The sequence below is a fragment of the Lissotriton vulgaris genome, chromosome 5 (assembly GCF_964263255.1).
Source record: "Lissotriton vulgaris chromosome 5, aLisVul1.2, whole genome shotgun sequence".
In the NCBI taxonomy this organism is placed as follows: Eukaryota; Metazoa; Chordata; class Amphibia; order Caudata; family Salamandridae; genus Lissotriton; species Lissotriton vulgaris.
The window spans coordinates 2,001,401,751-2,001,424,591 of record NC_141693.1 but is presented as its reverse complement, the minus strand read 5'-3'; the positions used below and the strand labels follow the sequence as shown (position 1 = coordinate 2,001,424,591).

Here is a 22,841-nt window from a genome sequence, read left to right as displayed (position 1 = left end):
GATGCATACTGGTAAGTAGCATTTTCCTTTTCAGGATTTCTAGGATTGTAAAATAGCCTGTGCCATCACCAGACTAATGCTCATCTGATGATCCGAGTTGTCAACTGTTTAACTTAAGCAAGTTTTTTTTCAAGGCTCGTTTAAAACAAAAATTGCTCTGTTATGGCATTTTTGCTTTATTTTCTCCAATACCTCATCTTGCCTAAGCATGACTTTTTGACTCTTGTGTACTTGTCCTATTTTAACTGTTTCCCCATTTCCATTCATCTGGATTTATTTGGTTACTTGCAGTGAATGTTTTTGTATGTAACATGTGTTGCTGTAGAAATACAAGCTTTGTATACTTATGCCATCTAGTATTGGACACAGGCGTTTGGAAGTTGTTTTTGTTAGAAGACTATTTCTGCCTTGATCGCATGACTTTGCCCATACCCTACAACGCACCAGGACAAAGGCTTAGACATCTGGTTCGTCATTCAGTTTGAGCTCTGAGATCGTCAATGAGTTTAGTGCTTATTTCAGCTCCTGTTGTCGAGTATTCAGTTTAACCATAAGAACCTGCTTCTGCAACACGGATGACTGGGTTCTCTTCGGTTCTGAATCTTACTGGTTCTTGGCTAGGGCTCTGGTCATATTAAAAATTACAGTTCAGTGTAAAAGTGGCTCTGTATATACTAGACCAAAGTAAGGTACAGTGTGCTCAGTCCACAGTCCCCAGAGGTTTGCAGAGGCTAAAGTTAGATATAACTTTACTCTCTAAAGTGGTAGCTTGGTCGAGCAGTAAGGCAGTATTTGAGGACAGTGTAAAGCAATTGTTGTACACACTCAGTCAGCAAATTGTCTCGCACACTCAAGAACTGAACTCTAGGCCAATTGTTTTGTATCAAAATATATAGTTTTATTTTAAGAACCAACAGGTATCAAAATATACTTTTCTCAATATGAGCACTCTCAGGTACTTACTTTGCAAAGATGCAATAAACTTTGTGAACACAATAGCTACAGGGGTTGCAGTAGGCAACACAATTCTAAACACAATTTAACATTGAGCTCAATGGGTTTTTCCACATAAATGCCGCTGATTACTTTATAGATTACTTTGGTAATTCCAGGACTGGATCCTAGATTCAGTCCTGGGGTCTAAGCTGAAAACCGTTTATTAAAAACTATTTTGGTTAGTGCAATGATTTTTAAAGGATATAAAGGTATTTTAAAAGTTACCACTTAGAAACTTTTCAGTGAAAAACTAGCAATGTTATCCAATGGAAGGAAATTAAAGTCACAGGTAAAGTAGGTTCTCGTTACTTTTGTAATCCAGGACTGGACTCCTAGGTTCAGTACCGGGGTCTATACCTAAGACAAGTAAGTATTTACGTTTTAGTAGTTGGTACGATTTTTAGGGAATATTTGTAATTTTCAAAAGTAGACACTTAGAAGAATTTTGAGAGAAAAACAGTCAATGGTTTCCTATGGAAGAAAATTCAGGTTCTGGGTAATTATAGGCATAATCATTTTTACGGTACAGTACTGGGCTGAAAGGTACAGTACTGGCTTCTCTCCTGATTCTAGGTGAGTATTTCAAAATTTGTTACTCGTCTGATTTTATAGGAATATTTTAGTTTTAAAACTTCACACTTAGAAGATTTTTCGAGCCAAATCAGTCAATGTTATTGTAGGAAGGTGGATTCAAGGCAGAGTGCTTTGAATCGTGTGACAGCTATTGGGACTTGAATCGGAACAGCTATTGGGACTTGGTTCCGCAAGCTGCAAACGGGCTCAGCTCATGCCAGAGCACCACTTCACACGATTCCAAGCACTCTGCCTTCAGGAGTGTCAAGGCCTGCCATAGGAGTGACTGATAGGAATCTGTGTGTCCATTTTTAGGGTTAGATATAGGTATACTATATCTAAAGCAAAGGGTGATTACACCACCTTGCCCCAGCTGTCGTGCAGCCAGTTGTGTCAGATTTAGATGGCCAGCCAGGGGTGGCATAATACATGCTTCAGCCCCTGGTAGGCCCTGGGTACACCTATGCCCTGAGTTACAGGGTCTGATAAGGTGGCCCAGTACCAATTGGAAATGTACCTAAGGTACATGGAATCCATTTTAGAGAGAGAGCAGTAGGCCTGGGGTCCTGATTGGCAGGGCCCCAGGTCGACTATGTCCAAAACAAGCTAAAACACAGGGCAAAAAGTTGGGGGCAACCATAGTCAGGAGGTACCTTCCTACAGCGTCGTCTGCGGCTCTGCGTCTGTCGTAGACGTCGTTGGTGCCGGGATAGCGTCGCTGGAGTGCTTATTCGCCACCCTCGCGCACAGACGTCAGTTCTTCTTTTTTTCGCGCCAGCAAGCGCAGATCCGGAAAAGGTTGTACCTCAGTCAATTTTTGACTAACTTTTTCGATCCTTTTTGATCATTTGTCGAAGTCTATCGACTCCAACTAAGTCGGAAAACCAGCAAAACACCAGGCAAAAAGTTGGAGGCAACCATAGTCAGGTATCCACCTTCCTACACAAACTAGCACAGGACATTTGGAGATGGGCCATTCCTCAAAAGATCTTTCTGTTAGCAGAACACCTACCAGGAGTTCAAAATCAGATAGCCGACATCCTAAGCAGAGAGTCAGAACAAGTACACGAATGGGAACTGCACAACCAAATACTGCAGCCATTCTTCCAAAGATGGGGGCAACCAGAGAGAGATCTCTGTGCCACTCATCAGAACGCAAAATGCCAAAACTTCGCAAGCAGGTACCCACACCACCTGTCTCAGGGCAATGCGCTATGGATAAATTGGTCCAACAAATTTGCTTACGCTTTTCCCCCTCTCCCACTAATTCCATTAGTGGTTCGGAAACTGCTACAGCACTCAATGACAATGATACTAGTAGCACCCACGTGGGCAAGACAGCCGTGGTTCACCACGCTACTGCAACTCTCACAGGTGCCACATCAAAAGCTAAGATTATTACCCATGCACCTTACACAGAACCATGGAGAAATAATGCACCCAGTTCCCAAACAATTGAACCTAGCGATCTGGCTCCTGAGGTCATAGAGTTTGGATATTTAGATTTACCTACAGAATGTATGGAAATCATTAAGCAAGCAAGACGTCCTACCACCAGAGCATGCTATGAAGCAAAATGGAAAAGGTTTGCTGTATACTGTAACAGTAATCACATCAACCCTCTGGACGCATCCACTAAACAGATCATCTGCTATTTACTACACTTGCAGCAATGTAACTTAGCATACACCTCTATCAGACTTCATCTCGCAGCTATAGCGGCGTACCTACAAAACAGACAACATCTTTCCCTGTTTAAAGTACCAGCAATTAAAGCTTTCATGGAAGGACTCAAAAGAGTCATTCTACCAAGACTACCACCTTCCCCAGTCGGGAATCTCAACATAGTACTCACCAGACTAATGGGACCACCCTTTGAACCTATGCATAGGTGTGAAATACAATTCCTCACATGGAAGGTGGCCTTCCTCATAGCGATCACGTCACTCAGAAGAGTAAGTGAGTTGCAAGCGTTTACAATTCAAGAACCATTCATGCAGTTACACCAAAACAAAGTGGTTCTTAGAACAAACCCAAAATTCTTGCCTAAAGTAATTTCAGCATTCCACATCAATCAGTCAGTGGAACTACCGGTCTTCTTTCCAAAACCACAGACAGTAGCGGAAAGGGCCCTACATACATTGGATGTCAGAAGGGCAATATTGTATTATATAGAAAGAACACAAACTTTCAGAAAGACAAAACAGCTATTTGTAGCGTTTTCTCCTACGCATAAGGGCAATCCCATCTCTAAAGCAGGCATTGCCAGATGGGTTGTAAAATGTATACAAATATGCTACTTAAAAGCAAAGAGGACATTAACTGTTCCTCCTAGAGCTCACTCTACACGTAAACTAGGAGCATCTATGGCATTCTAGGGAAACATTCCACTAGATGACATATGCAAAGCAGCTACATGGGTTACACCGCATACCTTCACAAAGCACTATTGTGTAGATGTGCACACAACACAGCAAGCTAGAGTGGGACAAGCTGTATTAAAGACTTTATTTCAGACTGTTGCAACAGACACGGGCAACCACCGCTAGGGAGAGAACTGCTGTATAGTCTATTCATAAGGTACCATCTGCAGCCCATATGCCTCGAACGGAATATGCTACTTACCAGTATGCATCTGTTATTGGCATAGAGGGCTGCAGAGTGGTACATGTCCTCCCAGCCTCCCCGGAAACCTGTGTCTGTTCCAACAATATCTTATTTAGATACTTACATGGGCATTTCTATCTGTATTCTATCATACTACTCCATCTAACCCTACTACGGCAAAACAATCTAAGGATGGAGCCGATGCCCATGCGCACTAGCAACCAAAGGAGGAGTCACCAAGCTACAAAAGACTCTCCAAGAGAAAAACAAGTGCAATCATCCGAGCCCAACACCAGATGGCGATCTATTCATAATGTACCACTCTGCAACCCTCTATGCCAAGAACAGGTGCATACTGGTAAGTAGCATATTCCTTTCTTTCTTTTTTAATTTTTTTCGTAGCCCAGGTGAGAGTCTACGTCCCACCTTTGGGCGCCATCTTCAGATTCTTTTTTCCGCTGTTGGGTCTGGATAGTCAGCGAGAGGTTCCAGAGTTTTTGGAGAAAAGAAGGAAAAAGCTGAAATCTACGGAAAAAGATTGGAGAATACATCCAGGAACAAGACCACTGAGCTGGGACGACTAAGAAGGCGGAGAACTTCGAAGACTTCGACGTCCAATGGAGAATGTGCACGCAGGGGGCCCCCTTGAGCGCAGGAATGGACAAGACCCTGTTCAAATTCTGCCGCAATTGCCACCACAAGTACTCGCAGAAGGACCAGCACCCGGTTTGCAACCTCTGCCTGCCGATCTACCACGAAAGCAAGGATTGCAACGCCTGCTCCGTCTTCACGCCGAAAACTCCCGATTAGAGAGAGGCAGAGAATAGCCAACCACAGCATGCAAGGAAAAGGCCAACATCTGTCGCTTCGGGACTTGGGCCTCTCCAGTGACAAAGAGGACAACATCGCCGAGGGACCAGATGACTTTACGGTCGTCGAGACCGATAAGAAAACTACAAAAGACTTAGGAGAGACGTCGACCCCTAAGCCCCGACAGACTCTCGAAAGCCTGAGTCAGACTCGCGAAAAACAGAGATCTGAAAGAGACACGTTAGTGATAGATTCCTTACCTTAGAATATCCCCAGGCGTCAGACTGGATCCGGAAATTTTTGCATAGCAGTACCCTTGCGCGTCGGTAGGCGTCGTCTGCGGCTCCGCGTCCGTAGTCGGCGCCGTGATGACGTTGTCGGAGTACTTAGACGCCGTCTCCGCGTGCTGACGTCAGTTCTTCTTCTTTTTCCACGCCAGCAAGCGCAGATCTGGAAAAAGCAGTACTTTAGTCACTTTTTGACTAGTCTTTTTGATCTCTTTTGATCATCTTTTCTTGAGTCTTGCGACTCCGGATGGTGCCTAGGGATGCCTGGTTTCAAGACCTCACCGGTGCCGGTCCCTCAGGTGTCCCCTCCGGCGCCGTCCTCGGGCGGCGCCGTCCCCGATTCCTCCCTTGCTCCGGTTCCGGCGTCGGAACGGCGCTGCTTTCGACGCCGCTTGGGGAGTTTAGCTTCTATGATCCGGCCTCATCGTTTGACAACCCTGACTATCAGGGGATGGGTGAAGACGAGTATTGGGAGGGGTCAGAGGACCCTCTGACCCGAGAGTGTCAGTCTCAAGAGGACTGGACAGGTGGACTTGGGGATGCCAGTGGTCTGGACACATCACCAGACATTGGCTTTGTCTCACCTCCTACCGTGGCTACGGAGGAGGGGGCAACCTACAGTGTGGTGTTGATGAGGGCAGCCCAGGCCTTGGGCCTTCAGGCCCGCTACGGGTTCGTCCGTAGATAGGAACGTGGCCAGACGCCACCCATGTTTCCTGTCCACCCACCCCACCCCTGAGAGCCTGGTCATCCAGGCATCAAATTCCCAGACCGCATTCCCGTCTGCTCCGCCGGACAAGGAATCTAAGAGGTATGAGCAATACGGCAAGAAGGTATTCTCCTCCCTTAGTCTGGGACTGCGGTCTTCCAACACCGCATGCCTCTTGGGCTGCTACACCCACTCGCTGTGGGATACGGTCGCAGAATTGGTGCCAGAGTGTCCGTTGGAGGTACGGGCCAACTCGGCCAAGCCCTTGTGGAAGGCCGGGATGCAGCAAAATATTCTATCCGTTGTGGGCTGGATACCACCGACTCACTAGGTAGAGCGATGGCAACGACAGTGGCGATTCGTCGCCACGCCTGGTTGAGGTCCGCCAACTTTTCGGCCGATGTCCAGAATACACTAATGGAAATGCCGTTTTATGGCCATCTCCTTTTTGGCGACAAGGCAGACCATGCGCTTGAGCGCTTTAAGGACTCCAGGGCTGCGGCCAAGTCCTTGGGCCTCTCAGCCCCGCGCCAGCAAACGGGTGCCTTTCGCTCCTTTCGTGGCCAAGGAAGGGGCGCCCCCACGCGTGCTGCCAGCCACGCACCGCAGACTAACATACAGCGCGGTGGCGGCCGTGGAAATCGCCGTGGAGGCTGTCGGGGACAACGGCGAGGCCAGTCCACACCCTCCCCCGCAGCATCCGCCTCAAAACCCTCCTAGTGCGTGCTTTTCGGCCCATGTGACGCCAGTGGGGGGCAGGGTTTGCCATCACCACTCCCACTGGCTCACTGGCACTTCGGACAGGTGGGTGCTGCAAATCGTTCGAAGGGGCTACTCCCTCCCCTTCGAGACGACCCCTCAAGCCATGCCACCGCAACACCACTGCGTATCGGGGGATCATTTGCGGCTTCTGCAAGAGGAAGTTACGGCCCTCTTGGCCAAGGGGACCATCGAGCGCGTTCCTGGGCCAGAAGTAGGGTGTGGTTGTTACTCCCACTACTTTCTGGTACCCAAGAAGGGCAAAGGGGGCCTACGCCCTATCTTGGATCTACGGAACGTCAACGGCTTCCTCCGGAAGGAGAAGTTCAAATGCTGACTCTGGCTCAGGTCTTAGCTGCCCTCGACCCAGGAGACTGGATGGTAGCGTTGGACTTGCAGGACGCTTATTTCCACATCCCCGTCCTGCTGGCCCACTGGCGCTACCTGCGGTTCACGGTAGGCCACGAGCACTTTCAGGTTACCGTGCTCCCCTTCGGCCTTACCAGCGCCCCATGGGTGTTCACGAAAGTGATGGCGGTGGTCGCAGCTCATCTGCACAGGTTAGGGGTTTCAGTCTTCCCCTACCTCGACGAATGGTTGTTGAAGGCGGGCTCCCCCCAGACAGTCGTCAGCCACCTCCAGACGACTGCAGACCTCTTGCACCAGCTGGGGTTCTCCATCAATGTGCTGAAGTCACACCTGTGTCCCTCTCAGAAGCTCCTCTTCATCAGAGCGGTTCTCGACTCGGTGCCGTTTCGGGTTTACCCACCCGAACAGCGGGTTCGGGATATACAGGCTCTTATTCCAATCTTTCAGCCTTTATCCAGAGTCTCGGTCAGGTTGATGCTGCGGCTTCTGGGGCTGATGGCTTCCTGCATCCTTCTGGTGCATCACGCCCGTTGGCGGATGCGGGCTCTGCAGTGGGACCTGAAGTTTCAGTGGGCCCAGCATCAGGGCAACCTGTCCGACCATGTCCTGAACTTGAAGGGCACTGCGAGACAGCTGCAGTGGTGGCTCAAGGACTGTGATTGGGTCAGCGGCAGATCCCTCTCCCTTCCCCAACCGGAGCACGTAGTTGTGACGGACGCGTCCCTCCAGGACTGGGGAGGCCACATGGGAGAGGCGGAGATCAGAGGCCTCTGGTCTCCGGCGGAGTCCTGGCTCCATATCAACCTTTTGGAGCTGCGGGCGATTCGTCTAGCACTGAAGGCATTCCTCCTCTCTGTCCGGGGGAGTGTAGTGCAGGTGTTCACGGACAACACCACCGCCATGTGGTACTGCAACAAACAGGGCGGGGTGCGGTCGTGGACACTCTGCCAGGAGGCTCTGCGCCTTTGGCAGTGGCTGGAACATCAGGGTGTGACCCTGGTGGTTCAACACCTGGCAGGTTCTCTGAACGCCAGGGCGGACGAACTCAGCCGCCGGCGCATGATGGATCACGAATGGCGTCTGAACTCAGACGTGGCGCAAGTCCTCTTTCAGCAGTGGGGAGAGCCTTGGTTAGATCTATTCGCCGCCGAAGAGAACGCGCAATGTCATCAGTTGGAATTTCCAAGGCGGCACTCGCTCGGAGACGCTTTTCGTCGCGAGTGGAGTTGCGGTCTGTTGTACGCCTTTCCGCCTATACCACTTCTGCTCAGAGTGCTGAAGAAGATCAAGCGCGACCGGGCACAAATCATCCTTGTGGCTCTGGACTGGGCACGAAGGTACTGGTATCCCGAGCTACTTAGTATGTCGGTCGATCCCCCGGTTCGTCCGCCTCTTCAGGAGGACCTTCTGTCACAGCAGCAGGGGACGGTCCTCCACCCTAACCTGTCCAGTCTCCACCTCCATGCTTGGAGATTGAGCGGCGACAGTTGAGGCCATTTGACTTGCCTCCTGAAGTATGTAACATCATTCTGGCAGCCAGGCGTCCCTCCACAGTCAGTATACGCCTGCAGGTGGAACAGATTGGTGGCATGGTGCACAGCAAAGGCTGTGGATCCTCTCTGCCCCTCTTTCTGAGTTTCTTCTCTTCCTTCTTTCTCTTGCCCAGCAGGGCTCTGCTCTGGGCATTATCAAGATCTACCTTTCTGCCCTTTCAGCCTTACTAAGGCTGCCTGATCAACCTTCTTTGTTCAAGTCCCCTGTTGTTAATCGATTCCTGAAAGTCATCACACATACGTTTCCACCTGTTCCCTTAGTGATGCCTCAGTGGGACTTGAACCTGGTTCTTACTTTTCTGATGTGCGCTCCCTTTGAGCCACTTCACAACTGTCCTATCCGCCTTCTTACTTTGAAGACTGCCTTCCTGGTTGCCATCACCTCTGCCAGGAGAGTGAGTGAGCTCCAGGCTCTATCCTCTAAACCTCCTTTCCTTTCGGTCCATCCGGACAAGGTTGTGTTGCGGACAAGGCCCTCTTTCCTGCCCAAGGTAGCCACAGCCTTCCACATCGGGCAGTCATCACCTTGCCCACCTTCTTTCCCCCTCCGCATTCCTCGAAAGAGGAAGAGAGGCTCCACCGTCTGGACCCAAAACGTGCGCTCTTACTATCTGGATCGCACACGCCAGTTCCGGGTGGATGACCAACTCTTTGTTGGTTACGTGGGCGCTAAGAAGGGAAAGGCGGTGCACAAGCGGACCATCTCGCGGTGGATCATCTTGTGTATCTAGGCGTGTTACTCTTTGGCTAAGAAGAAACCCCCTGTGGGACTAAGGGCTCATTCCACTCGGGCCACGACAACTACAACTGCCCTGGGCCGAGGAGTGCCCTTGCAGGACATTTGCCAGGCAGCTACGTGGGCCTCGCTGCACACGTTTGCAAGACACTATTGCCTGGACAGCCAAGTCCGGAGGGATGGCTTCTTTGGCCGTTCTGTCCTCCGGGACTTTCTGGTGTGATTATTGGTTTGCAGACCCACCACCGGGGTTGGTATTGCTGGGGTATCTATTCTAAGGTAAGGAATCTATCACTAACGTGTCTCTTTCAGATGCACAAGTTTCTACTTGTGTAACAATATATCTGTAGAGACATTAGTTGGTGATAGATTCCTTACCGGCCCACCCATCCTCCCCGTTATGCGAACCGATATCTAGGGTTAAGGTCATCCCCTTTCAGGGCCCTAGTTTCAATGGCACAAGTGTTGGTTTTTAGCATAGCTCTGCGTTTCTGGCGCGGAAAAGCTGTGTCTAAGAACTGACGTCAGCACGCGGAGGCGGCGTCTAAGTACTCTGACGTCATCACGGGACCCATGACGCCGACGACTGACGCGGAGCCACAGACGACGCCTACCGACGTGCAAGGGTACTGCTACTCAATTTCCAGATCCAGTCTGACGCCTGGGGATATTCTAAGGTAAGGAATCTATCACTAACTAATGTCTCTTACAGATATATCGTTACACAAGTAGTAACTTTTGCTTTAAGTCCACGAAAGGAGCACTGGCGACAAATTTCGATGGCCGCAGCTGCATTCAGGGACAAACAGCCCAGCGGATCCTTCAAAAAGGACTCCCAGGTGGCGAAAACACGAAAAGCCTAGGTCGTCTAAGCACACCCCTGAAAAGGAGCACTCGACGCCGAAGGAAAAGGACCGAAGGCTTTTTCGAAGTCGACGTTGAGATCATCCGAAACACTCTATGCCGAACAGGTCGCCGAGATGGAAAAGAGAAAGAGAAGGCTTGAGGCCGAAATGGGTAAAATCCTGCAAATGAAAAGACGTGTGGATGAAGAGGTTCACCATCCCGTTGAAGCCGGCGACGACTATCATCTAAGTCGAAGACGAGGATGAGTTTGACGCCGAAGAGCTGCCGAAAACTCCCGAGCCCCAGGAACACCAAGAGGAAGAAGGCCTATACTATTTCAAGGAAGGCAAAGAAGACCAGCGTCCGAGTTTGGACTCTGCATCCTCAGTGGCGCAGGACCTGGACTGACAGGACCTGGACGCCGAAAGCCCGGAAGAGGCCGTGGAGATGTACCCTTCGAGGACTTTGCCGCCAGATGACATTGGGATCTACAACATGGTCATCAGGAACGCGGCAACAGCTTATGGAGTGAAACTGGAGGAAGAAAAACCAAAAGCCTGCTTCCTCCTAGAGAGCCTGCTCCCCACTCATACAATGAGTCAATTCCTCCCCATGCTACCAAGTGTCTTGGAGCAGGGGAGAGAGAGGCATTCAAAGAACCAGCAAGCTGCAGGTCTGTCACACCCAGGACAGAGAAAAAATACAAACACTCCTTTAGTGATCCTCCCTACATCCAGGGATCCGTCACAGCTGACCATCATTGCAGCAACATTCCCACAAACTCAGGCCCACCTCCTTCCAGTGAGGATAGACCTCACTGGAAGGAAGATAGAGAGGAATGCAGCAGTACACTGGTGCATTGCCAACTCTAATGCCCTACTCAAAAGGCATACGTACCAGCATTGGGACGAGGTCGGACAACTGCTCAAACACCTCCCTGAGCAATACCAACAGAGGGCAACACACCTGGTGGAGGAAGGCAAGAATATACCAAACTCATGCCTAAAATCAGCCCTGGATGCGGCAGACACGTCCAGCAGGCTCATGGTGATCGGGGGCACAGAGAGAAGGCATGCCTGCCTGAGGATTTCATGCTTCAAGACGGAAGTACAGAATAACATCCTGAACACTCCCTTCAATGGTGAAACCCTGTTCTGAGCACCAGTGGATGAGAAACTCCCCTAACTCAAAAAGGAAAATAAAACTGCAAGGTCCATGGGGGGCCTTGATATTCAGAGGAATGAAGAGAGGCACACCGACACGGAGGCCAAACGGAAGAGGTGGAAACCAGCTGGGCCTAGCAGGGCTACCAAGGTGACAACCAAGCACAGCAGGGCCAGCAAAAACAAACCTGGCAATTCCAGCCTCTGGGCCAGTCCCTTTGTGGGAGGGCGAATGGACGAGGGCAAACAAGGGGTGGCCAGCAACACACTTCAAAGTGACTCCGCACCACAAACCGTGCCCACCCACACGACACCTCTAAGGGTGGCGCACAACAAAGTCAGCAAAAAAGGTCACACTGACAAAAGATCAACGAACATGTAACACCAGTAGGAGGCAGACTAAAACACTTCTTACAGGACTGAAAGAAAAAAACAACGGACAAATGGATACTGAACACCATACAGTTTGGATACTGCATAGAACTGGAAAAGAAACCACCAAACAGGAAACCGAAAAGAAAAACGCACTCCGCAAAAGAACTAGCGCTACTCACAGAGGAAGCTCTAGAACTCCTCCACAAAGAAGCCATAGAAACAGTACTGTTCAAAGAAAGAAACAAGGGAGTGTACTCTAACTACTTCCTCGGATCAAAGGTGGACGAAACACTAAAACCCATCCTGGACCTACTGTTCCTAAACCTATACATAAGAACACAAAAATTCAAGATGACATCTCTTCAAGAAGTCATTCCTTAGATAAGGGACGGAGACTTTATGTCCACCATAGACTTAAAGGACGCCTACCTACACATTCCCATGAACAGACAGCACTAACAACTACTGAGATTTGCCATCAACAAAGCACACTACCAGTTCACCGCCCTGGCCTTCGGACTAAAATCCGCACCAAGGGACTTCACCAAGTGCCTCGCTGCTGTGGCAGCGCACCTAAGGAGGGAAGGGATCCATGTATACCCCTACCTCGACGACTGGCTCATAAAAGCAAGTTCCTACAAACAATGCAAGGAACATGCACAACGGGTGCAAAAACAGTTGATGGACAGAATGCAGAACAATGTCATACATTCACCCCAGTACAGAGATCTGGGCCTAAATCCATCGTATTTTTGCACTCCACACCACCCCAGTTCAGACATGGCCATATGCAAATCAGCCTTGACCCTGTGCCTCATGGGAACAGCTCAGCCCGAATTGCCAAGCCATGTCTTTCCTGGACAGGAATCAAGAATCCTAGGACCGGTTTCTGGCTATCAGCCGTCTTCAGCCAGGATAGCTTGACTCCAGTGGTGTGGAGAGCGTGGGACTCACTTCTGAGCATACCCATCCCACTCGGGGTGACAAATGCAAAATCAACAGTTGATGGACAGAATGCAGAACGGGTCACAAACACTAACGGAACTGGGATTCTCGAAACACTGGGGGAAATCCTCAATGGAACCAGAGCAAGTGGAGATCTTCCTAGGCGCACAGATCAACACCATACAGAGCAAAGTGTTCCCCAGCGACAAGAGAACACTTGCCCTGCTGAAGGAGACACGTCCGTATCAGAAGGGGCGAGCTCTGACAGTGAGGACAGCGAGCAAGATCATGGGGATGATGGCGTCCTGCATACACCTAGTCCCCAACATACGGCTTCACTTGAGACCATTCCAGGAATGGCTGCAACAACAATGGTCACAAGCTACAGGGAGTTGGGAAGATCTAGTGGTTGTAACGCACGCAGTGCAAGAGAAGATAGCGTGGTGGAACAAGGAGAACATAAGAGGGGAAGCCTTTGACACCACGAAACCCAACTGTGACCATCACCACATACACATCCCAGAAGGGATGGCGAGCACACATGAACCAACTCAAGGTGCGGGGCCTGTGGACTCTAACAGATGTGATCAGGCACATAAACTACCTGGTACTAAAGACCGTGTTCCTCGCCCTAAGCCTTCCGGAAACAACTGTACGGGCAAAGAGTGTTGATCCAGACTGACAACACCACAACAATGCTCTACATCAACAAACCGGGAGGAACACAATCAGTCGCACTATCCAACCTAGCGCAGGACATATGGAGATGGGCCATCCCACTCAAAATAGATGACCTAGCTGTACACCTACCAGGGAAGGACAACGTGGAGGCAAACTGGATCAGCAGACACAAGTGGGTATGGGTGGTCCCTATAATGGTGGGGAGCACGTACTGTTCTTTAAATACCCCTCACACACCAAAAGGACCCTTGGTGTCATGTTTCATCATTGGGGTCTTCGCACACCTCTACAGGATGCGGCGTGCTGCTACGTCTACGCGGGAGCACTTTTTGCAATGACTATGTGAGGTGTGTGTGAGCTTATTTGTAATAGTGAGCGAGTGGTGGGGTTTGAAGTGATTTTAGTGATGATTAAAAAGTACCTGGCTCGTGGGGTGGCCTCAAAAAATGTTTTAATGGGCCCCCGGGCTGGTACTGTTAAAAGGGTGTATTTAGAGATTCCTATGTAATGCAATGTACATCACCTCTTGTGTGCGTCAACAGGTTTCGGAGTGGAACTCCTTCAGGACGGGGTGCACAAATCCCCACCTTACTCACGTTTTCCTACACAAAGTCTGTACTTTACAGAAAAGTGAAAATCTCAATAAAGGCTAATATGTACCTAAAACAATTGTCAAGAAGGTTTCTGCGATTAGCGAACTAGTTGTCACAATATGGTGTGCCTCTTGAGTTTCCTAACGTTGGGGGATTATCGTGCCAATCTGCATCGATTGCGAGGGAAAAATCTATGCCTTGCTGCCGCAAAACGGCTAATCGCAGAAACCTTCTTGACAATTGTTTGAGGTACATATTCGCCTTTATTTCGATTTTGACTTTTCTGTAAAGTACGGACTTTGTGTAGGAAATCGTGAGTAAGGTGGGGATTTGTGCACCCTGTCCTGAAGGAGTTTCACTCCGAAACATGTTGACGCACACAAGAATTGATGTACATAGCATTACATAGGAACCTCTAAATGCACCCTTTTAACAGTACCAGCCCAGGGGCCAATTAAACATTTTTTTGAGTCCACCCCATGAGCCAGGTACTTTTTAACCATCACTAAAATCACTTCAAACCCCACCACTCACTCACTATTACAAATAACCTCACACACCTCACATAGTCATTGCAAAAAGTGCTCCTGCATAGACGTAGGTAGCAGCACGCCGCATCCCGTAGAGGGGTGCGAAGACCCTAATGATTAAGTATGACACCCGGGTCCTTTTGGTGTGTGAGGGGTATTTAAAGAACACTACGTGCTCCCCACCATTGTAGGGGTCACCCACACCCACTTGTGGATTCCATTTGTTTATAAAATTCTGGCTAGGGAGAACAAATCCACCCTGTCTCTCTCTCCCTTTATTTTCATCATGGCTCAGCAGACAGACATCGGCATCCCACGAGTGGGAGTTCAATGCACAAGAAACACAAAGGCTATTCAAGAAGTGGGGGACTCCGACAATAGACCTATTTGCAACACACCAGAATGCAAAATGCTGATACTTCGCATCCAGGGGAACAATCACAAGGGAATGCCCTATGGATAAGCTGGTCGAAAACATTTGCCTACGCTTTTCCCCCCCGATACAACTGATGCACAGGGTACTAAGCAAATGCAGAACCAGCAACATGACGCTGATTCTGAAGGCACCACAGTGGGCCAGGCAGTGGTGGTTCTCACAAATAGGGGAGATGGCGCAGGGACCGCCTCACAAATTCGGGAAAATAAAGGACTTACACTCCATGCAAAACGGAGAGGTACTCCAGCCAGAGACCCTTTGCCTAGACATAGTTTGCACATCTGAAACTGCCGGAGAGCACACTGTGGGTGCTACCAGTGGGAAGAAGGCCTACCACACAGAGGCGCTATGTGGCAAAATGGAAAAGATTCACACAATGGGCTATCAAGGAGAAACTGCACAAGAAGATGACGAGGGAATCGACAGTGCTAAAATATTTAACAGACCTACTCAAGTCAAACCTAAGTTCCACCTCGCTGAGGTTACACCTAGCAGCGATAGTAGCCTACACACAGGGGAGACCAGAAAGAGCCTTTTTACATCATAAGTAGTGAAAAGATTCCTGGAAGGGGCTAAAAGGTTAGCACCAACTAAAAGGATGCCACCACCGGCATGGAACCGTAATTTACTCCTAACAGAGCTAATGAAGGCACCTTTCGAACCCATTCATAAGGCATCACTACAAATGCTCACTATGAAGACAGCCTTTCTAGTGGCAATCACCTCGCTACGCAGTGTAATCGAACTGCAAGCGCTAACACTGCAAGAACCTGACATTCAAATACACTATGATAGGGTGGTGATGAGAACAGACCCACACTTTATGCCAAAGGTGGTGTTGAGATTTCACATGAACCAGACAATACAAATACCAAGCTTCTTTCAGAAACCATCCACAAGCGAAGAGAGGGCACTTCACACTCTGGACGCTAGAAGTGCAGTAATGCATTGCATAGAATGAACTAAAGAGCACAGGAAAACAAAGCAGTTCTTTGTGTCCTTCGCAAGCAGTTTCCTGGGTAGATCAGTAACAAAGGGCACCATTGCACGATGGATCGCACAAATGATACAATTCTGCCACAAACAGGCAGGGCAAGAGCTAACAGAGGGGGCACAAGCCCACTCTACCAGAAAAAAAGGAGCAACAATAGCCTTCCTGGCTAACACACCCATTCAGGACATACTGAAGCCCATGTTGCTGGTGGCAACATGGGCTTCAGTGCACATGTTCACTAAGCACTACTGCGTGGATATACAGATGAACAAGGAAGCACAAATGGGACAGAAAGTGCTTCAACATGTATTCAACAACCAACGCTCATCTTCCACCCAGCCGCCACAAACGTAACAAACCGCTACAAAGTCTATGCATAGCATAGTTAATCCAGAAAGATTCACGCTACAAAACGAATAGTTTATTACCTGACGATTCACTAGCGAACCCACCCGCTTCCGCCAGAAAGATGAGGCAGGAGAAGAAGGTGGAAATACAAGGAATAAAATACAAACAGACACTTTAAGAAACAAAGTGGCTAATCATTTACTTTAAGGAAGAACTTGAAAACATTGCCAAGGATTCACAAACGGAACACAAACAAGAAAAAAAGAATCCCAAGATGGTGCCCAAAGGTGGGAGATTCTGCAGGAAGTGTGCCGACGTCACAGGAAGTACACCAGAAGGTTGGACCTAGACGCCCACCTGAGCTACGGAAAAAAAAAGAAAGAAAAGACTACGATTCCGGACCCAACCACTAGACCGCGGAATAATGCCCAGCATAGTGAATCCCGAAAGATCTTCAAGCTGCAAAACTACACCGACAGGTAAACTATTCGTTTTGCATCTTGAAAAGATTTCTGGATTCACATGCGACCCACCTACTTCCCCTCTAAAAAGAAATGCTATCAGGTGGGACAAAAGATCATGTAAAAGAAAAACCAAGAACGAAAGAAAAGAAAATTGAAGACAGTCTGTTTCTCAAGGAATGAAAAGTGGATCTGAAGATGGCTACCTCGCATAAGAACTTCCGGGAACAGTCTGTCGCACAAGGGATGGACCTAACACCAAATGATGGTCGACGATGCCCTATAGAGGTGAAAAAGACCATTCGGAACCCAATCACTAGATGGTGGAATAATGCACAGCATGTGAATTCAGAAAACTGTTCAAGCTGCAAAGCTACTCCTACTGGTAAGTAACCATTTCGTTACAGGGTAAGTAACATTTCCTTTCCTTTCAACTGTTTTCGAATCTAAAGTATACTTTGATTTTCTGAGATGTTAAATGTTGGAGGCAGCACTTTGCAAATGCTGATAGATGGTTGTAAAGAACTGCCAGGACCGTCTAGTCTGCCTTTTTAGTTTTTACAATTGACACATGCCCATTTTCCTTCGTTATTCCATTGCTCTCACCCTGATTTTTGCTACTGTACAACAGCACAGTTTTGAAGCTATGCAGGACCCATCGTAACCATTGAATAAAGCTAGACTACTGCAGTACTGGTTCATTGTAACATTGAAGCAGTTTGATTGGCACCGGTAATTGAGCCAGGCTAATTGTTTTGTTCGCTCTACAGCTCTGTCATCGCAATCCTGCAGTGATTCTTGGAGTAAACCTGGAAATGCCTTTACCAGCTCTGAATCGAACTCTACAGAAGTAAGTATTATTTGAAGCTGAATAATTGTTGCAGTCTCATGAATCTGATTTTTTCCCCCTCCTGCTAAGTAGTCCATCCTGTGGGATTGGTTGAAGGACTGAGACCCACTGTTTGATCAATGCTTTAGTGATCCATCAGTGGCAGACTTGATTTGTAGATTTTCTTTCACTCTAGTGCTCATCACACTGATAGGTGGGTTTATGTGTCTCCATATTGACTCAACGCCCTAGATGTGACGGAGCAGAGCCTGACCATGGTGCACTGACATGCATTTTCATTCCGCCCCTTCCACAGGTTGGGGACCAACAGTCCCTTCCTTGCGGTTTCTACACCCCATAGTATGCCATTCTTCAGTGGGAGGGGGCATAGGCCTCTTTATGATTGGAGGGGTCCCCCATCTTCAAGAAGGTGGAGACGGAGAGGTGGCCTTCACTTCGTCTCCCTCTATCTCAGTGGGGTTGGCAAAGGTGGGCACACCTCCCTTGCTGGCTAGGTTTTCCCACCAGGTTTCGTGCCCAAAATGGGGGTCAGAACCGGGGTGAGCCAGTTGCTGATAGAATCAAAAGGCTGGGGGCAGCTAACAAAGTTGGCAGGCCTTTGAAGCTCCCTCTTCGAGTACCCTGCCCCCCCCTGGGGGAGGAGGCACGACTCACCTGCCCAGGAGGTGCTTTGTTTCTGGACCCAGAGAGCAGAGGCTCTTTACCCAGGGGCCCAGAAACTTGTCTTGTGGTGGCAGATGGCCGGGAGCCAAACTGGAAACAAACAAGGGTTAGTAGTTGGTCAGGGGGCATCTCCAAGATGCCCTCGGAGTACATTTTTCATTACATCTCACACTGGCTTCAGTGTGGGTTTAATGTACTGGAAAGTTTGATACCAAACTGAGGTAATATAAATTTTATGGTCATGATGTGTTCCCTAGCGAGTACCCCACCGACTCCATGTACGAGTTAAAAGTGCATGTAACTTCCCTCCTGTATCAGTTATGAAGACGCAAATACATTTGCGTCCAACGTTAACTTGTCCTCTTTCAGACCCACCATGAATGGGTTTGATGGTCCGTTCCTAAGTATGCTATGCCAACGTCTTTTTGAAGTGTACTCCTACGTTTTTCAGCCTGGCTGAAAGTAGGCCCTGAATCTCTGCCATCGAGCCTCTTTTCTGGCTTCTGACTGCGAGGGCCTCTGCCCAAGCAGCCCCCGTTCCCGTGAACTCTGACTTACTTCTAGCGCGGCCCTCCGTGCTCAGCTCAGCCTGCTGCCTGCCAAGATTGACTATAACCTTCGAGTTATCTGTTTTCCTCCCGAAGATACATTCCAGCCTGCTAGCTTCAGTAAACATCCCTCCCCAGCTACAGGGCTAAAGGGCCGACCTGTCTTTATGCAAGTAATTCATAGCCTCTGTTGCCATGCTTCCATGGAAGGCCCCATGCCCCCACGCTTCTCATACAGACATTCAGGCGCTTACACACGCACTCACAGCAAGTATAGAATAGCTTCTGCTCTAGAAACCTTTCTGCCCAGATAGCTTAGTTCCTAAACATCAGATATCAGATATGATAGAAGCACAAGTTGATCTGACATGCCAGACTTCTGTCTCTTTCCGCCAGTGTAAATGTCAAGTCCCCTGCACCCCGTCTATCACACGTCATACAGCTGCGCGCGCATCCAAGCTCCCGATTTCTGCTGACATTGCAACATTCTGTTAGCACCACCCCTTGGTGCCACCCACTTGCGTCACCTATCAGTGACGTTTCTAGCACACACCCTAGTTCACGCCTAGTTTACGCCTCTTGATGATGTACTAGCACCACGTGTATACTGTTATCTTGTCTTCTCTCAGCTGTTACGCCTCTTACATTGAACATTATGATGTAAATCAAGTATATAAGCTATGTATTGTCAATAAACGACGGCGCGCTCATCTATCCCTTCTGACACCCTGTGTGGTGGTCAGAACATGATATCCTGATTCCTTTATGAGGAATAAAACCCTTAGAAACTCTTACACCACGGACTCTGTTTTCCTTCATTCCGATTGAGTTATTATTGATTAAGTACTTACCTGCATAGAAATTAAGAGAGTAAATTAATTATTTACATCATTTTGGCGCCCGAATAGGGACCCCTCCCCCACCTCACGCGCCGGAAGGTGCGTTGCAATCCGTGTCCCCTGCCATCAGTTAGACGGACAACACGTGTACTGGCAGGATTTCCTGCATCCCCCTCTGACACACGGAGGTGACGAAGACTGCGATCAGTGCCCAGACGAGGCGGTGAGGAGTGCGGAGGATCCCGACCAGAGCCCAGCCGAAGGAAGCAAGGTCCGAGGTGTGAAGAGGCCCACCAGTTTTCCGAAGTTTTCCGAAGTTTTCCGAAGTTTTCCGAAGTTCCGAGTCGAGTCCAGTCGAGTTTTCCGAGGCCTTCTGTTTTCCGTGCTTCCCGGTGAGTACCATTGCTGGGTCGTATCTAGACGGGTTTGGGTACGCAAGTCCGGTCTGCACTGTTTTTAGGCAGTGTATCTGTACTGTTTAGCAGTATATAAAGTATTCCGAATTTCTGCACTGTTACAGCAGTGTATCTGTATCGTTGAGCGGTACATTCAGAGTAAGGGGAAATTAGCTATGTCTTTAAATGTTTCATGTAATTAATGTCGTGGTATGAATGTGATTGTTTTTGTGCATTATTGTGTTTTTGTATAAATAGTTACAGTTGACATTAAGTATCAAGGATCAAGCATTCCAGTATCAAGTAGGCACAATGCCGTTTTTCAACAAATTAAAGCAGATAGGAACTAGGAAAGGGATGTTAGAGGAAGAGATTCCGATCCCCCCTAGGGACACTCCAGGTAATTTCATGTATAATAAGCATGGCATAGACGCCATCTTGTATCTAGAGTTATGGACCGATTATACCAAGCACTTAGAGGAAAGATACCGATGGCCAGTTAACGGAACATGGGATGCCGAGTGCATCATAAAAGTAGAAGAAATATTACGGAAAAAGAAAGCTAGACAATCTCAGAAAGACGCCATAGAATTTTGGCGTAAGGAATCACGTAAGCGTGCTGATAGAACACTCCGTAGAGAAGACAGGCTTAAAGAATCAGAAAAGGCCCGAGAAAATGAATTAGTTACTGAGGGAATTCGAGTAAAAGTAGAACAAATAGATCGTATCCAAAATAGCAGAGTGAACAACATGTATCTTTTGGCCGATGGTACCCCTGACGCCATTTCAGAAATACCGAAAAATTTGCCGTCACCATTAGTTCCAACTAAAGTAATACATAAGACTACTAAAGACATATTCCTAAATTCATATCTCGAAGATGTAGCGCCAGCTTACACCAATCTGCCTGTTCGGGCCCTGCCTACTGACAGGGCCGGGGGTGGTACTGCTCCCCAAGATCACTCTCAGCCGACACCGAAAAAGACTAGTCCCGTTCCGCCAGCTCCGCCACTTCCCTCACCTAAAACTGATCTGCCGAAACCACTTCAATCAGATCCTACTAAAAGACAAATTCAGATACTGACTACACACAGAGATAATGCCCAAGCTTCCGCTTCAGGAGGTGCGACCGCGGGTCTACAGACCCCGCCACCGACTCATAGATTAAATCTCAGAGGTCTGCAGAGTCCTCTTACGCACAGATCCCCCCGTTCTTCTAATTCATCCCGTCTTGATGCACTAAAAGAAAATATGTCAGTTTGTAGATATGATCCAGAACCTGGACAGGACGACTTAATGGTATTAGCGTCTTTACGGTTAAGATCTGCTACTGATAGTTTGTTATGTTACGCAGGAATGAAGGAGCACCTAGATAGAATATATGAGTTCGTTCAAACGGGAAAGGACCCCGACAGTATTAAGGATGCCCTGGAGAAACAGAAAGTTACCATGCAAGCACTGATACTAAGATTTTTCATAAATTGTCTAATAAGAGAACGAGACAGGCCCGGAACAGAGCAGAGTGAATTAGATGCATTGAATAAATGGGGTCAAAATATAGCCGATGGAAAACATGACAGACAAAATTGCATAGAGGCCATGTATAAAAAGATTAAGAAAGCAGTGATAGCAATACACGAGAAAGAGAAAGAAAAGGCTCCCTCCGAGGAGGAAGAAGAATCTGAAGAACCAGAACCAACTACAAGCACTATAGCATATGTAGGTAGGGGAAACTACCTTAGGAAAGGTGTCCGTCCGGAAAGCAAGAGAGTTTTCTTCTCTGCCTTAACGAATCCGAATTCTGCTGAACATCAGTTCCAGGAAACTGATAAACGGCTTCGAGATCGAGTTGGGTACCATGTACTCAATTCTATGGATGAACAAGAATTAGCCCGATCAGCGGTATCATGGGCCGAAAATGCAGACATATATAATGATGACACCGTAGCACAGACATTTCTGAACCTCTCCCCCGACGAACAGAAATTAGCAGGGGTATATATGATTCAGCACCTTCTCATTAAGTACAGAAAACATTATTCCGATCCAGGTCCCTTACATGAGACACTAGAAGCACTACTGATGGATAGATGGAGAGGCCTAAGCACTAAATTAGTTCAAATAATTCTAGAACAACGACGCAGATATGACACCTTTGTAAGTCCTGAATATGTTCCCGCCCCACCTCCAGAAAGGAAAATGTACCATATGCAGTGCGGGGGTGGTATTGAAAGTCAGAACCCCTTGCGAGAAGTGCACCCTGTTATGGGTGAGGATAAAATTTTGAAACGCGTGTATGTACACACGCCTCTAACTAAATTAGAACTGTTAGAAATGAAGAAATTAGTACCGTGCCATGATAAAGACCCTGCAGGTTTTCATAGAGAGCTCAAAGACATGTTACTGATGGGGGACTACACATATGATGATATCATGAAAATGTTGAAAGTATTATTGCCTACGGGTATATTCGAGAAATTAAAGGAAAAGGACTGGGAGGTGGGAGACGCAAAGATTGCCTGGGCAGAAATAGAGGATGAAGAAAAGAAACGGGTTCCAGGGTTAGGCCTTGGGGACAAAACTAAAGCATTACCAGGTTTAATAGTACAGGTCCTGCCCAGATTATTGACAACTAGAAAGGAGGATTGGGATGCAATCTCGTCCTGTAAACAGAAACATGATGAAGATACTAGCGACTTTTATTCAAGATTCGAGAAATGTTTTATTATCAATAGTGGCCTCCAGCCAAGTAGCGAGTCGTACCCACATCTTTTT

At 48.1% G+C, this 22,841-nt stretch overlaps 1 protein-coding gene across 4 annotated transcripts in view; it reads left to right on the top strand.

Moving 5' to 3' along the window:
- The window catches only part of PRRC2B (proline rich coiled-coil 2B), a 657,801-nt gene that overhangs the window by 411,217 nt on the left and 223,743 nt on the right, over positions 1 to 22,841 (top strand). For all 4 annotated transcript variants that reach the window (XM_086924792.1, XM_086924791.1, XM_086924790.1 and 1 more), the window contains one exon: positions 17,542 to 17,621. In XM_086924792.1, the coding sequence (XP_086780918.1) occupies positions 17,542 to 17,621 (80 nt within the window). The remainder of the gene's footprint in view (positions 1 to 17,541; positions 17,622 to 22,841) is intronic.